The sequence below is a fragment of the Thamnophis elegans genome, chromosome 2 (genome assembly GCF_009769535.1).
Source record: "Thamnophis elegans isolate rThaEle1 chromosome 2, rThaEle1.pri, whole genome shotgun sequence".
NCBI classification, from domain to species: Eukaryota; Metazoa; Chordata; class Lepidosauria; order Squamata; family Colubridae; genus Thamnophis; species Thamnophis elegans.
The window spans coordinates 14554930-14568544 of NC_045542.1; the positions used below are offsets into that span (position 1 = coordinate 14554930).

The 13615-nt window shown below is 41.1% G+C and overlaps 1 protein-coding gene across 6 annotated transcripts in view; it reads right to left on the minus strand.

Moving 5' to 3' along the window:
• The window catches only part of OLFM2 (olfactomedin 2), a 197699-nt gene that overhangs the window by 20803 nt on the left and 163281 nt on the right, over window positions 1-13615 (minus strand). For all 6 annotated transcript variants that reach the window (XM_032211275.1, XM_032211274.1, XM_032211273.1 and 3 more), the window contains one exon: window positions 9212-9318. In XM_032211275.1, coding sequence (XP_032067166.1) covers window positions 9212-9318 — 107 coding nt within the window. The remainder of the gene's footprint in view (window positions 1-9211; window positions 9319-13615) is intronic.

The window sequence follows — 13615 nt, forward strand, 5'->3', positions numbered from 1 at the left end:
CAATGGCGCTTGGGGTAACCCCGCTGGGCAGAGCCAGTCGAGGCTCATCCTGCAAATGAGGGTTTCCTTTGGGGAGGGCCAGGTGGTTTCAAGCACCCCAAACAGCCAATCTCTCTCTCTCCGTCCCCCTTCCTTTGCTCCTGGGGCTGCAGAACTTTCCATGGGCTCAACAGTAATTGAGTAAAATTCTAAGCCACTGCAGTAGCTGCTTTTTGGTTTTATTTTTTTTAATATTTATCAGTCTCTCTTTTAGTTGAAGAGTTGAAGTCCACAAGGCTTAAAGCTGTCAGGTTTGAAGACCCCTGGGGTTTTTTTCCTAAAGGGTTAGGGGTGCAAGGTTCTTGTAACTTGACAGCTTTAAGACTTGCACGCTTCAATGCCAGAGTTTCTGAGCCAACATTTTGGTTGCTAAGCAGGAACGTTGGTAAGTGATACTGATAATAATATCAAGGGCAACATACGAAATCGACTGATGAACAAAGAAGTTACTAAGCAGCTATGTTAAATAATTTGTTTTTGGTTTATTAAATACAATTATATTGCAATTATATATTTTTGTAGTTTAAACTATAAATTGCGCAAAATTATGTTTTTGTCGAAGTGACACACAACGTGAGTTATGCTCGATTTTTTGCCGATTTTTGACACACCACGCCAAAAAGGTTGCCCATCACTGGAATAGTTGATGTAGTTCCCATCTTCAAAAAAGGTATAAAAAAAATCAGAACCAGGAAACTACAAACCAATCAGCGTAACCTCAATATCTATGGAAATACTGGAAATAACAACAACAGCAACAGCAACAACAACAACAACAACTTTTTATACTCTCAATGCTACCACTGACAACCATTTTGAAGAAGGTGAACTGGGGATAAGAACTTGTACACTTGGTGTACATGGATAATTTGAAACTATTTGGTAAAACAAAAGCTGAACTGAATTTATTAATTGAAAGCACAAAAGAATTTAGCCAAGACATTGGTATGCAGTTTGAAGGTTTTAGAAAATGAAAAAGTCAAGATCTTATGGGACTTCAGAATTCAGACTGACAGGCACTTGGCCCACAACACACCTGACATAACAATAGTTGAAAAGAAAAAAGGATGATTCATTGACATTGCAATACCTGGAGATGCACGAATTGAAGATAAACAGCAAGAAAAAATCACAAAGTACCGGGACTTGCAAATTGAAGTTGAGCGACTGTGGAAAAAGAAATCGTGGGTTGTCCCAATTCTAATTGGAGCCCTTGGAGCAATACCTAAAGGGCTACCTCACTATTTGGAAATTTTAAATTTATCAGACTTGAACATTCTGACTCTACAAAAAACCACCCTACTTGGAACAGCTTATATCCTCCGACATTACTTTAACAGTTCCTAGGTCTTTGGTTAGGACTCAAACTGTTGAGCTACCAACCAGCCCCAAAGGCTGTGAATCTCACCAAAGATTAACCACACATAGTAATAATAATTTTATTTTTACTTAGAAGGATTCCTGATCCTTCTTTCCTACAATAGGAAGGTAGGCCTCTTTCCTCTCCCCCCCCATTCCTGATTCTTCCTTCCTACAACCAACAGGAAGGTAGGCTTCTTTCCTTCCCCCATTCTTGATCCTCCTTCCTACCATCAAACAAGAAGGTAGGCCTCTTTCCTGCCGTGGCTGGGCCTGGCCAGCTATCTGGTGTGGTTCCTACAGTTATTATCATCCTTGAATCAGTAGTGGCTTAGTACTGAGAACCAACCCAAGCACCTACCATAACTAATGATGAGGGGAAACCAACAAAATTCCACTTTGGATCAGTCATCGCCTGGGTCAACAAGGACCACGTCAGATGCTATGGCTCCTGGACATCTGTTGAAAAAGGAGCTACAGGGCTCAGTTGTTACTGCCAGGGAACCAGGGCATGCAACTGCAAAGCGATTGGAACCAAAGTGCAAAACTTGGACAACTGAAGAAAATCGACAAATCCTCAAATATTACTACCAGGCAAAACCAACAGTCAGGGGATTTCAAAAAAAGAATGATGCAACTGTGGAAGGAACAACACCCGTAAAGAGAGATAAGTGAACAAAGATTAATGGATCAAAGGCCCTTCATCATCCGTAATAAAGTTTTCACACAAGCGGAAATGCAACATCTAGAAATACTGGCTAAAAAGAATACAACAAGTGATGATGAACAAGCTGAAGAAATTGGTCCAACACTTGAACAAATTGATCAGCCAGTGGAAGAAACGAACATACAGGATGAAGACCCTCCTGTGCAACAACTTGAAAGTGTAGAGCTAAGTGATGTAGCAAAAATGCTGAAAGAAAAAATTGAAAACCACATCAAAGAAAATGTAGAAAGAAAAAGACTACCTATCATTTGTGAAGGGCATAGCAAACGAGTGAAAGATCTGTTAACTGCCACGAACAACATTTTAACTTCCATCCCATCCAGCACACTATATGAAACCAACCAATTAATGTATAGCACAGCCGCCATTATAACTGCAGAACTAGGTTCTAAAATGCCAAAAAAGAAACCCACTGGAACACCAAAGAGGAAAATTCAACTTGAAAATAAAATTTAAAAACTACGAGGGGATATCAGCAATCTGAAGTTCTTAAAAAAAGGAAAACTAAAGAACAAAAAGCTGGAAAATAGTTATATTTTACACCTCTTCTACCAGTCCCTTGATGAAAATCGAATCCAAACTAATATTCACCCATGTAAAGAAAAAACTTTGAACTTTTGGAAAGAACTGTGGGAAAACCCAGTGGAACACAACAACACTGCCTCCCGGATCAAAGATATTCAACAACAAACAAGACAAAAGAAGATGGAAAATATTGTAATAAAAACTGACATGGTGGCAAAACAAGCAAAGAAGGTCAAGAACTGGACTGCATCTTGCCTGGATGAATTGCATGGATACTGGCTAAAACACCTGACAAACCTCCATCATCACATGGCCACTCAATTTGATCAAATGCTTCAAAATGCAACAAGTGAAGAATGGTTAACAGATGGCCGAACATACTTGATAATGAAAGATCCAGAAAAAGGCACAGAACCAAGCAACTATCGCCCAATTACTTGTCTTGCCAACAACGTTCAAACTTTTTACAAGGATACTGGCAAATTCGTTATTCAGTCATCTGATGTTTGTATCCAGTAGAACAGTTTGTATCCAGTAGAACAAAAAGGAAATTATAAAAAATCAAGAGGAACAAAAGATCAGTTGCTCATAGACAAAATGGTACTAAAAATGCAAAACAAAGAAAAACAAATTTAAATATGGCATGGATTGATTACAAGAAGGCATTTGACTCATTACCTGGATTAACACCTGTCTGGAAAACTTTGGAATCAGGAAAAATATCTGTACATTTTTGAAAGCAAATATGCAGAAATGGAAAACAGTTCTAACAACAAATGGGGAGAACATTGGTGAAGTCAACATCAGTCGAGGAATCTTCCAAGGGCATTCACTTTCCCCACTACTGTTCAACATTGCATTAATTCCACTGACAATAATCCTACAAAACACAAAACTGGGATACCAAATCTCAAGCCAACATGGCAAGTTAAACCATCTACTATACATGGATGACTTAAAAGTGTATGCGAAAAGCCCCATTGAACTTAAATCAATACTTAACACAGTTCAACTGTTCAGCAGTGACATCAAAATGAACTTTGGGCTTGAAAAATGTGCTATATTATCCATGCAGCAAGGAAAAATGAAAAAAATCAGAAGGAATAGAACTGGGAAATGGAAATATAGTGAAAGCATTAGCAAAGGATAATGCTTACAAGTACCTAGGCATATTGGAAGCAGATAACATCTTGAATGGAAAAGTCAAAAGAGTCAACGCAAAAGGAATACATCAGGAGGGTCCGCAAAATATTAAAATCAAAGCTGAATGCTGGAAACATAATTAAAGCCATTAATACATGGCCAGTTCCAGTGATACACTACTCAGCTGGAATCATCAACTGGACTCTGGCTGAACTGGAAAACTTGGACCAGAAAACACACAAACTTTTGAATATGTACCACGCTTTACATCCACGAAGTGACATCAACAGATTGTACCTGCCAAGAAAAATAGGGGGGAGGGGGCTATTGCAAATCCATCAAACTGTAGAAGAGGAAAAATGAAATTTGAATGATTATGTGAACCAAAGTACAGAAAAATTGCTGTAGGCTGTGAAAACGGAGAACGGCATCAAAACAACAGAAACAAAGGCAGAATATAAGGAAAAACAGCTGGATGACAGATGAAATAGATAGAAAACCAAAGCTTTGCATGGACAGCACTTGAAAAACATTGAAGGAAAATGTGATGACAACTTGACGTGGACATGGCTTAAGATGGGAAGTATCAAGAAAGAAACGGAAGGTTTAATACTGGCTGCTCAAGAACAAGCACTACAAACTAATGCCATGAAAGCGAAGATACAAAAATCCACTGACAACCCAAACTGCTGATTTTGCAATAACAAAGTCGAAACTGTTTCACGTTTAATATGTGAATGCAGCAAAATTGCACAAACTGATTACAAAGCTAGACATGACTGAGTTACTAAATTAATCCACTGGTCATTATGTAAACAATATGGTTTACCTGTATCCAGAAAGTCAAGGGAACATAAAGTGGAAAAAGTTATCGAAAATGAGAATGTGAAGATCTTGTGGGACTTTCGAATACAAATGGATTGTCATCTGGAGCACAACATGCCAGATATCACGATTGTAGAGGGCCAAAGTGTAGTTTATTGATATCGCTGTTCCTTGAGATGCCAGTCGAAGAAAAAGAACTAGAAAAAATAATGAAATACCACGACCTGGCCATCGAAACTACACAGCTATGGATGAAGCATGTAACAGTGATACCCATTGTCATCGGGGCACTTGGCACCATGTCCAAGAATTTTACAAGATACATCAACAAATTGCAGATTCCTGCAATAACACCAGGGGAAATGCAAAAAACTGTGCTACTCAGAACATCTTATATTTTAAGAAGGTATTTGGTTGATACCTATGACGCTGGCAAGAAACCATATCAACCATTAGCACCAGTCACTGGTACTTGTAATGCATTTTTGAATGTTCAGTTGGCTGAGTTTCATGTTTAATGAATAAAGTATAAATAATAATAAAAATAAAACAACTACCACCAACAGATCTGTGAACATGTAGAAACAAAGCAGCATGGGTTTGTTAAAAACAGATCATGCCAAACCAATTTTATTTCATTCTTTGGCAAAGTGACTAAATTAGTAGGCAAGTGAAATGCTGTGGACACAGTATACTTAAACTTCAGTAAAGCATTCAACAAAGTAGACTGCAACCTGCTTTTTGGTAAGGTAGAAAAAATGGGATAGATAGCAGCATCACCACCAAATGGAATCTCGACAGACCTGAACATTGGCCCCTATCTAACAAAACAAAATTCAATGTAAAGAAAAGTAAAGTCTTAAACTTAAGGCAAGAAAAAACAAAATTACATGTATGGCTTAGGTGAAACCTGGATTTATAGCAGTAACTATGATAGGGATCTTGGAGTCCTAGTTGATAATCAATTAAATATGAGCCAGCAGAAGCCCAAAAAGCCAATGCAATCCTAAATTGCATTAACAGAGGGATTGAATCAAGATCACATGAGGGTATTAGCATCACTCTACAAAGTCTTAGAATGGGCACACCTAGAATACAGCATCTAGTTTTGGTCACCACCCTATAAAAAGATGCTGAGATTCTAGAAAGAATGCAGAGAAGAACAACAATGATTAGGGGACTGGAGGCTAAAACAGATGAAGAACAGTTGCAAGAACTGGGCATAGCTAGTCTAGTGAAAAGAAGGCTCAGGGGTGACATGATAGCAGGTCTTCCAATATTTGAGGGGGTGTCACAGAGAAGAATGGGACAACCTGTTTTCCAAAGCACCTGAAGACCAGATAAGGAACAATGGATGGTAACTGATCAAGATTTAATCTAGAAAGAAGAAGAAATTTTCCAACAGTGAGAATAATCAACCAATGGAACAAGATGCCTTCAGAAATTGTGAGTACTTCATCACTGGAGGCTTTCAAGAAGAAATTGGACAGCCAGGATATAGGGTCTCCTGCTTGAGCAGAGGATTGGACTGGATAACCTATAAGGTTCCTTCCAACTCTGTTATCCTAAGATTCGAAGAATGTTGGATACTAGCCATGTAATGTATAACCTAAATACACTTAACACTATGGGGGGGGGGGGAGAGCAAGAAACCCCAAATTGTCCAATCAGAAAACTCCCACCCTGCTTAAATGTCTGAGGCATCCTCATCACCTTGCATCACATTTCCATCAATGAAGCAACAGTCTGTGGCTGTCGAAAACTTGCTTATCTCATTTTTTTTACATAATGAAGATAAAACCTTTTTTTGTGGGTTCAGAAGGCTGCATCTCTTGAGTATAATTCATTGGAGTTTGGATGTATAAGTCAAAGGGACCACCCTCTCACTTTCTGGGCCTCCTTTCTCTCCTTCCCTCTCTCTTTCTTTTACATGATGGGAAGATCTGAACCTATTTGTAAAGATGACTGAATCTGTCACTTGAAGATGACTTTAGCCATTGCCCTTTTCATTTCCTTCTACGCTCAATCTATTTCAAGACTCTGCTCCTCCCTCCACTCCCCCCTCTCTATCCTGCTCTCTATCTCTCCTCCAAGTTTATTCCACAGCATGAAATTAGGCCCCTTTTTATAGCCTTCTCATTACAAAACTGTTAAACAACAAATCAGCTGCTGATGGGCACGACTCGAAAAACACGACTTGCCTCTTTCCCTTTATTCAGTCCTATCATTACAAAGATGACTTTCCAATCCATTTTGTTTTGTTATCCCTTCTCCAAATATTGCATACAATAAGGATTTTGAACTTTCCAGGGACTTTCAAGGCTAGATGTTTCTCATAGCACATCAATTAAGGCAAACTGCAAAACCAATATAAATTAAACTGTGAAAGATGCTGACCACAGGAATTGTGTACTCCCACTGGGGAAAAAAGAATTTCTGTATTTTTCTGTGTATATACACATACACAGACACACACACGCACGCACACAGATTAGTAGGAAGACCATCCAAAATGGTAAGAAATATGTTTAAAATTAACATTGCTATTCCAATTTTTCCTGGCATATTGTCAGAACTATAATCTAGAGTATATTTCACCCTCATGGCCAAGTTTCATCAATGTACCATGAGGTTGAAATATACTCTGGTATGGTACCCTAATAGTTTCTTCCAACGCTGTAACCCTTTTCAGTGGAGGATTTCTGTGGGTGGCAGTCTCAGCAGTGCTTTCTCCATCCTCCAATTCCTCTTGCCCTTCTTCCCCTGTCATTCAATAGCAAAAGCTTTTTTTTTTCCCTTTATCACCTCTGAAGTGTTGTCCACACCTGGGCGACTTTATATACTGTATATATCACACTCATCACTTTTCTATAAAAGCCACCCAGGTGTGGACCAGGCTTCACAGGGGAAGAGAAAACACCATGTCTGGCAAAAATATGCTATAGCCTACAGTTCTGAAACTCAGAATTGTTATGTCTCTTCATTGAGCAAAAAAGTGCATTATGCGCAGTGCTTTGGAAGTAGAACATAGAACTTCCTTCTCTTCCCTTTTGGCTTAGGCCAAAACTGCACTAGCAACTATAGGGGGAAATGGAAAGAAGGAGATATGATCTACACCATGGGTGTCAAACTCAAGGTCCAGGGACTGGACCTGGCCTATGGGGCAGGGGTGGGTTTCAGGCGGTCCCCACAAACCGGTTGGTCAGCGAACCCGGAAGTAAGTAACTTCCGGGAACGCCGAAGGATCCACCCGCCCGCCCACGTTTCTTACCCGGTTTTGATGAGTTTTGCGCTTCCACGCATGCGCAGAACGCATACAGCGCCTGCGCGATCCTCCAGGAGCAGCTGGAGCATCGCACAGGCGCTAGTATGCATGCGTGCACTGCGCACGTGCACAAGGACGCCGCCGGCCCCATTCCAACCGAACCGGTTGGAACGGGGCAAGAAACCCACCCCTGCTATGGGGTACTTAGATCTGGCCCACAGGCTACCCTGGAAACAGCTAAGGACTGGCCCACGGTGCTTCTGCCAGCGAAAACAGAGCTTGGGAGTCCGTCGTCACTGGAAGAGGGATCGGGCCACCACAGGCACCCCCGACCCGAGTGACTTCAAACTGGCCATGCCTACCCTGGCCACACCCTCCTACTCCCGGGGGTCACACACAACCCTGATGCGGCCCTCAATGAAATTGAGTTTGACACCTCTGATCTACACATTCATGCATCAAGTATGCTAATCGTAGGTTTCCCTCCTCAGAAGTAATGGAGTGAAGCTACCCGCACGGTGCTCTTCCTTTCCCTAGTTCCCCCAGGGATGGCCTTCCAATATTTACTCCTTGCTGTTTTTCTCTCCTTTGCACTAATGCTGTCATTTGCAACTGAGAGAGACAACAACATGCTGAGCAGCAGGTGTTGTCTACAGCTTACGGTTTCCACTGCTGCTGAGCATATTGTGCTTATTATGTCATGTTTCACTAACAAAATCAAATAAGTGGGGAGGATTTGCTCTTGTTGGTCTATTTTATTCCATCTGTGTTGGATTTGAAAAAAAAATGAACTAGAGAACGTCAGTTTACTGCTGGCACTAAACTAGGAATCATTTAATCCAGCCTCCATTAGGCCAATAAGATCCCATAGATTAGGCCTCCTCCGAATCCCATCAGCCGGCCAATGTCGACTGGCAACTACCCGGAGGAGAGCCTTCTCGGTGGCTGCTCCGACCCTATGGAACGAACTCCCCATGGAGATTCGTACCCTCACCACCCTCCAGACCTTCCGCATAGCCCTTAAAACCTGGCTGTCCCGACAGGCCTGGGGCTAAAGACTTTAACCCCACCCGAATTGTATGACTGTTGCGCTTTTTAATGATATAATGTCTTTATGTGTGTATTTTGTTTTGTTCTTCCCTCCCCCTGGATTGTGAGCCGCCCTGAGTCCCCTCAGGGAAAAGGGCAGCATATAAATAAAGTAAAATCCAAATCCAAAAATCCAGCCCCTGATTCCCTAGAAATAACCCAAATTTGAGACTACGGGACATAAATTATTAGAGAGATAAACATGTGGTGACGATAACACTTTCTTCTCACACACTCACCCGGCTATCAGAACTTGGAGCCATGGTGTCTGTCATCCAAGAGCCAAATCTGGATCCAGATGCTCGGATAGTAATGGGGTTGCTTATTCCAGTGAGTTTTCCACAACCTGAAATGCAAAACAGAGAAGGAGATACAGAGAACGAGAAATCTTTCTCCACCTCTGAATTAAATCTTGCTTCTCCTCTGACCACCCTTTCCTAAGTCAATGGAAAAATATACTAGCATGAAATATGGCATTCTGTTGCTTTCTCTCAAGTCACTGACACTGACATGAATTCCCTCCAAGGTATGAGTGACAATGCCAATACAGTTTCACACAACTATGAACTGTCCTTAGAAAGTGCCAGAATGGAAAAATGCTGCCTTAATATTGGTGCAAGTTAAAGATGATTTAAACCTGTGTCATTGTGAGCTGGCAACTTAATGAAAACTTAAAGAGATGCATACCAGAGCATGTTTGTTCTGTGGTTAGCTGCAAACAGGGAATATCCTACTGAGGCCTAGAAGCAAGATTTTGTTTTCTAATCAATCTTGTATCCTTTATTAGCTCTAGAGACACTGTGTCCTCATTAAAAACAGAAAAATGGTGGACTTTTATTTTACAGTAGGGCCAAATAACAATAACAAGGAAACTACAATACAATTCATAATCCCAGGAAAATATGTAAGTGATGAACTGTTAAAATTCTTAAATTTCAATAGCTTAAAAATTAATTTGTGCCCAATCATTGCACTGTCCTTTGTTTTCTCAATAGACCATTTCTCCCCTGTTCTTCTCTTAATGTTACCTGGAAGACAAGCACTTTTAAATCACTCTCTGCTACGAATAATTCAAATTTATGAGGTTTAAAATATATAAACAAGGAATTATATCCCCCAGGTGCATTTGTCAAAAGAAGACTTTTAACACTGCTGAGATTTAACCATATTATTACAGGATATATGAAGTGAATTCTGAAAGTGAACTCTGAAGATGTCTGGATCCCTCACAAGTTATTAAAAGTTAAGATTGTCCAGCATTTGGCATACGGTTCCCAAAAAGTACGTTGATGCCTGCAGAAAAAGCATGGCCTACAACTTTTTAAATCAAAGATGTTTTCCCCAGATCACAAGAAGCTTTGGAAAACAATTGCATCTTGGGGGAAAGATGTGGCTGCTTTAAAGAGTTGCAAATATTTATTAGGCTTGGTCTCCCATGTCAATTCTGAAATATCTTTAGGGAATCAAACTCAAAGTGCTGCATAATTCTACCTCCTAATCTCTTCATCCTGTGGATTCTCCTCCATCCACTTTCAATGGATTTGAAATAGTACAGTATATATGGGTCAAATGTTAAGCTAGGTACAACACATATGGGTCAAAGGTTAAGCTAGATAAAGAGGGAGACTTCTGAACTTGGTCTCTGATCAGGACATGCCACCACACATTGTTCTGCACTTTTATTTTTGCTTAGTCCAGTCAGGAGGCACACATGATGCTCACATTATTATTCACAAGGTACAGCAGACCAGCAAACCAAAGGGAGCTCAAGAGCTCAGGAGAACTAACAACAGCTGCTGCCCGAAAAGGGGAAGAAAGACTTATGGTGTGGCAGCTTACAGAAACAAAAAAAAAATATTTCACACTATTTCTGAGTACACAATTGCCTTTATAAATGACCCATTAAACATGCCCACAACAGGTTCTTCTAGATTAGTATACAAGCATGGAGACTGGGGGCTAAATGCAGCAAATCTGCATCTCTCTTCTGATCCTCTGAAGTTTCCCAGAATGGATGCGGGTAAAAACGTGAGACGCACTGGAGGGTTGGGAAGGATTTAAGGGGAAAAAGGAAAGCACAATTGCTGAAGACAGTTTTTCAATCCTTCAAACATTGGAATCCCATCTCAAAATAGATTTTAGCCTTGTCCATCTGAAATCTTTGAATACCAAACTCTGCTGTCAGCAATAGCAATAGCAATAGCAATAGCAGTTAGACTTATATACCGCTTCATAGGGCTTTCAGCCCTCTCTAAGCGGTTTACAGAGTCAGCATATCGCCCCCACAATCTGGGTCCTCATTTCACCCACCTCGGAAGGATGGAAGGCTGAGTCAGAGAAAGACAAGGGCCGTGATGGCGAACCTCTGGCATGTGTGCCACAGGTGGCACTCAGAGCCCTCTCTGCAGGCACATGGGCTGTCACCTCAACTCTGATCCATCGTGCATGGATGTGCATGCCTCCCACTGGCCAGCCGTTTTTTGGGTCTCTGATGTACATGCGCAGGGGGCAGATGCAGGGAGGGTCACACGTGTATGTGCAGGGGTCATGCATGCAGGTGCCGGATGCACAGGAGGGAGTTGCGTGTGCATGTGCAGGGGGTGAATTGCATTATGCATGCGCATGCTTTTGGCACACAATGACAAAAAAGTTAGCCACCACTAGACTAGGCAATAGCCTCTCCTTATTCCATATGCAGAAGCTAACCAGATTGGCGGATGAATGTTTGTTCAATTCTGGAAATGAGGGCACTGCAGCTCTGGAGAACAGTTTATCTTAGAAGGCCCTCCCTGCCAAATTGCCACCCTCAGCTTTCAGCCGCTACTGCCTCAGGCGGTTACTTCGCTCTCCTTTTGGCCTATGGCATCCCTGCAAATTTGGGTACATTTTGTTCCCTTGGCTGTGGTCTATGTGCCCAGCTACATGGGCTGAAGGCAACCACAGAGACATATATAAATGTTCAGCAGAAGTTTAGCTGCCTGGTCTTTTTTGAGAATCATAATGCATGGAGAGTTCCTACTTCGTGGCGTATCAAATGAAAGTTCAATGGTCAAATTCTATGTGGATTTTTGACACACCCTTTTTTTTGTTTTTAAGGGATAAGGGAAACAGCAAGCAGATTCAAAGGGAAAAAAACATGCTGAACTGGGTATAACCAGGAAAGAAGCATGGTTCCTTTGCTTTTAAAAACATACCATATTTTTTTGGAGTATAAGACAGATCCATTTCCCTCCAAAAAGAGGCTGAAAATCTGGGTGCATCTTATACACTGAATACAGCATTTTTTGCCTCCCGAAACCCTGCCCCCTTCACCAAAATGGCCGTGCATAGCCTTTAGGAGCCTTGCAGAGTGCTCCTGGGGGCTGGGGAGGGCAGAAATGAGCGAAAAATGAGTAATTTTTTGCTCAATTTTGCCCCTACCCCCCAGGAGCACCCTACAAGCCTCCTAAAGACTATTCATGCCCCCCCTTTTTTTAAAAAAAACGGGCCCATTTTCGCGAGGCCATTTTTGGGAGTTCTGCAGAGTGCAAAAACATGGGGTTTTTTTAATTTGCCTCTTCAAAACCTTGGTGCATTTTATATTCCAGTGTGTCTTATATTCTGAAAAATATGGTACATGTGGAGATATGAACAACTCCTATCTGTGAGTGTCCATGCTTCAAGAAACGATCTTAAAACGGATGTAAGAATAACAACTTCCCGAGGCATGCATCTAGAATGGAAGACGTTGCTTTATGGTGAATTCAAACCAGTTCATTAGCTCATTATTATTTTGTACCTTGTGCAAGGTACAAATTTGTACATTGGCTCCTCCGATTACTTTGAATTTCATCTTTTGGGATCCTTGACTGCTGACCTTTTCAGCTGGGAATGATGGGAGGTGTACCTTAGCCTATTGGGAGGGCATCAGGCAGGAAAGACAGGAGTATTTCAACTCTTCTTGGGATCTGAGCCACCAAATTCTTGTACATAAAGGATGTGCTCTAGGACTGAGATACTGCTCTGGGAAAAATTACATAGGCCAAAACCTCATTTCCAGGTTAGCTTTTGTTCCTTTTTGCCTGCCACTAGTGATAAAAATTACATGCCCAGAACATTTTTGCCCAATGGCAGATAAATGCAGGTTCGGCAGATTTTTATTAATAACAACTCAGTTACCTGAGTATTGCCTAGATATATCATGGAGAAAGCATTTGAAAAATATCCTTGTTGTGATTATGGTGTTGGCACAGTTATTCGCAAAGGTAATTGGCAACCATCAATCACAACCCCCCCCCCCCCGCAAGCAACAATATTTCTGGGCAAAAAAGAACAAGAGGCCTAATGTGTAAAATCTTCAGAGCTTATAATAAAACACGGTTGTATTTTATCCAGCAAAACATCATGCACACTATTTATAAAAATAGTGACAATAATAGTACATGGACTTCCTATCTCAACCCTGCTAGAGGCAACATAAGAAAAATACCACCTACTCTCCGGTTGGAGATCCCTGGTTAATCTCTAAACAAGATAATTGGCTCATGAAAGATGGGAAGCTGTTACAAAAATTTCAGTAGTGAAAGAGCAGCCGCATCTTCAGATCTTAGTAACACAATTTCAAGCTCCATTCTATTTTTTCTGTATTCTGCCTCCAAGGGAAG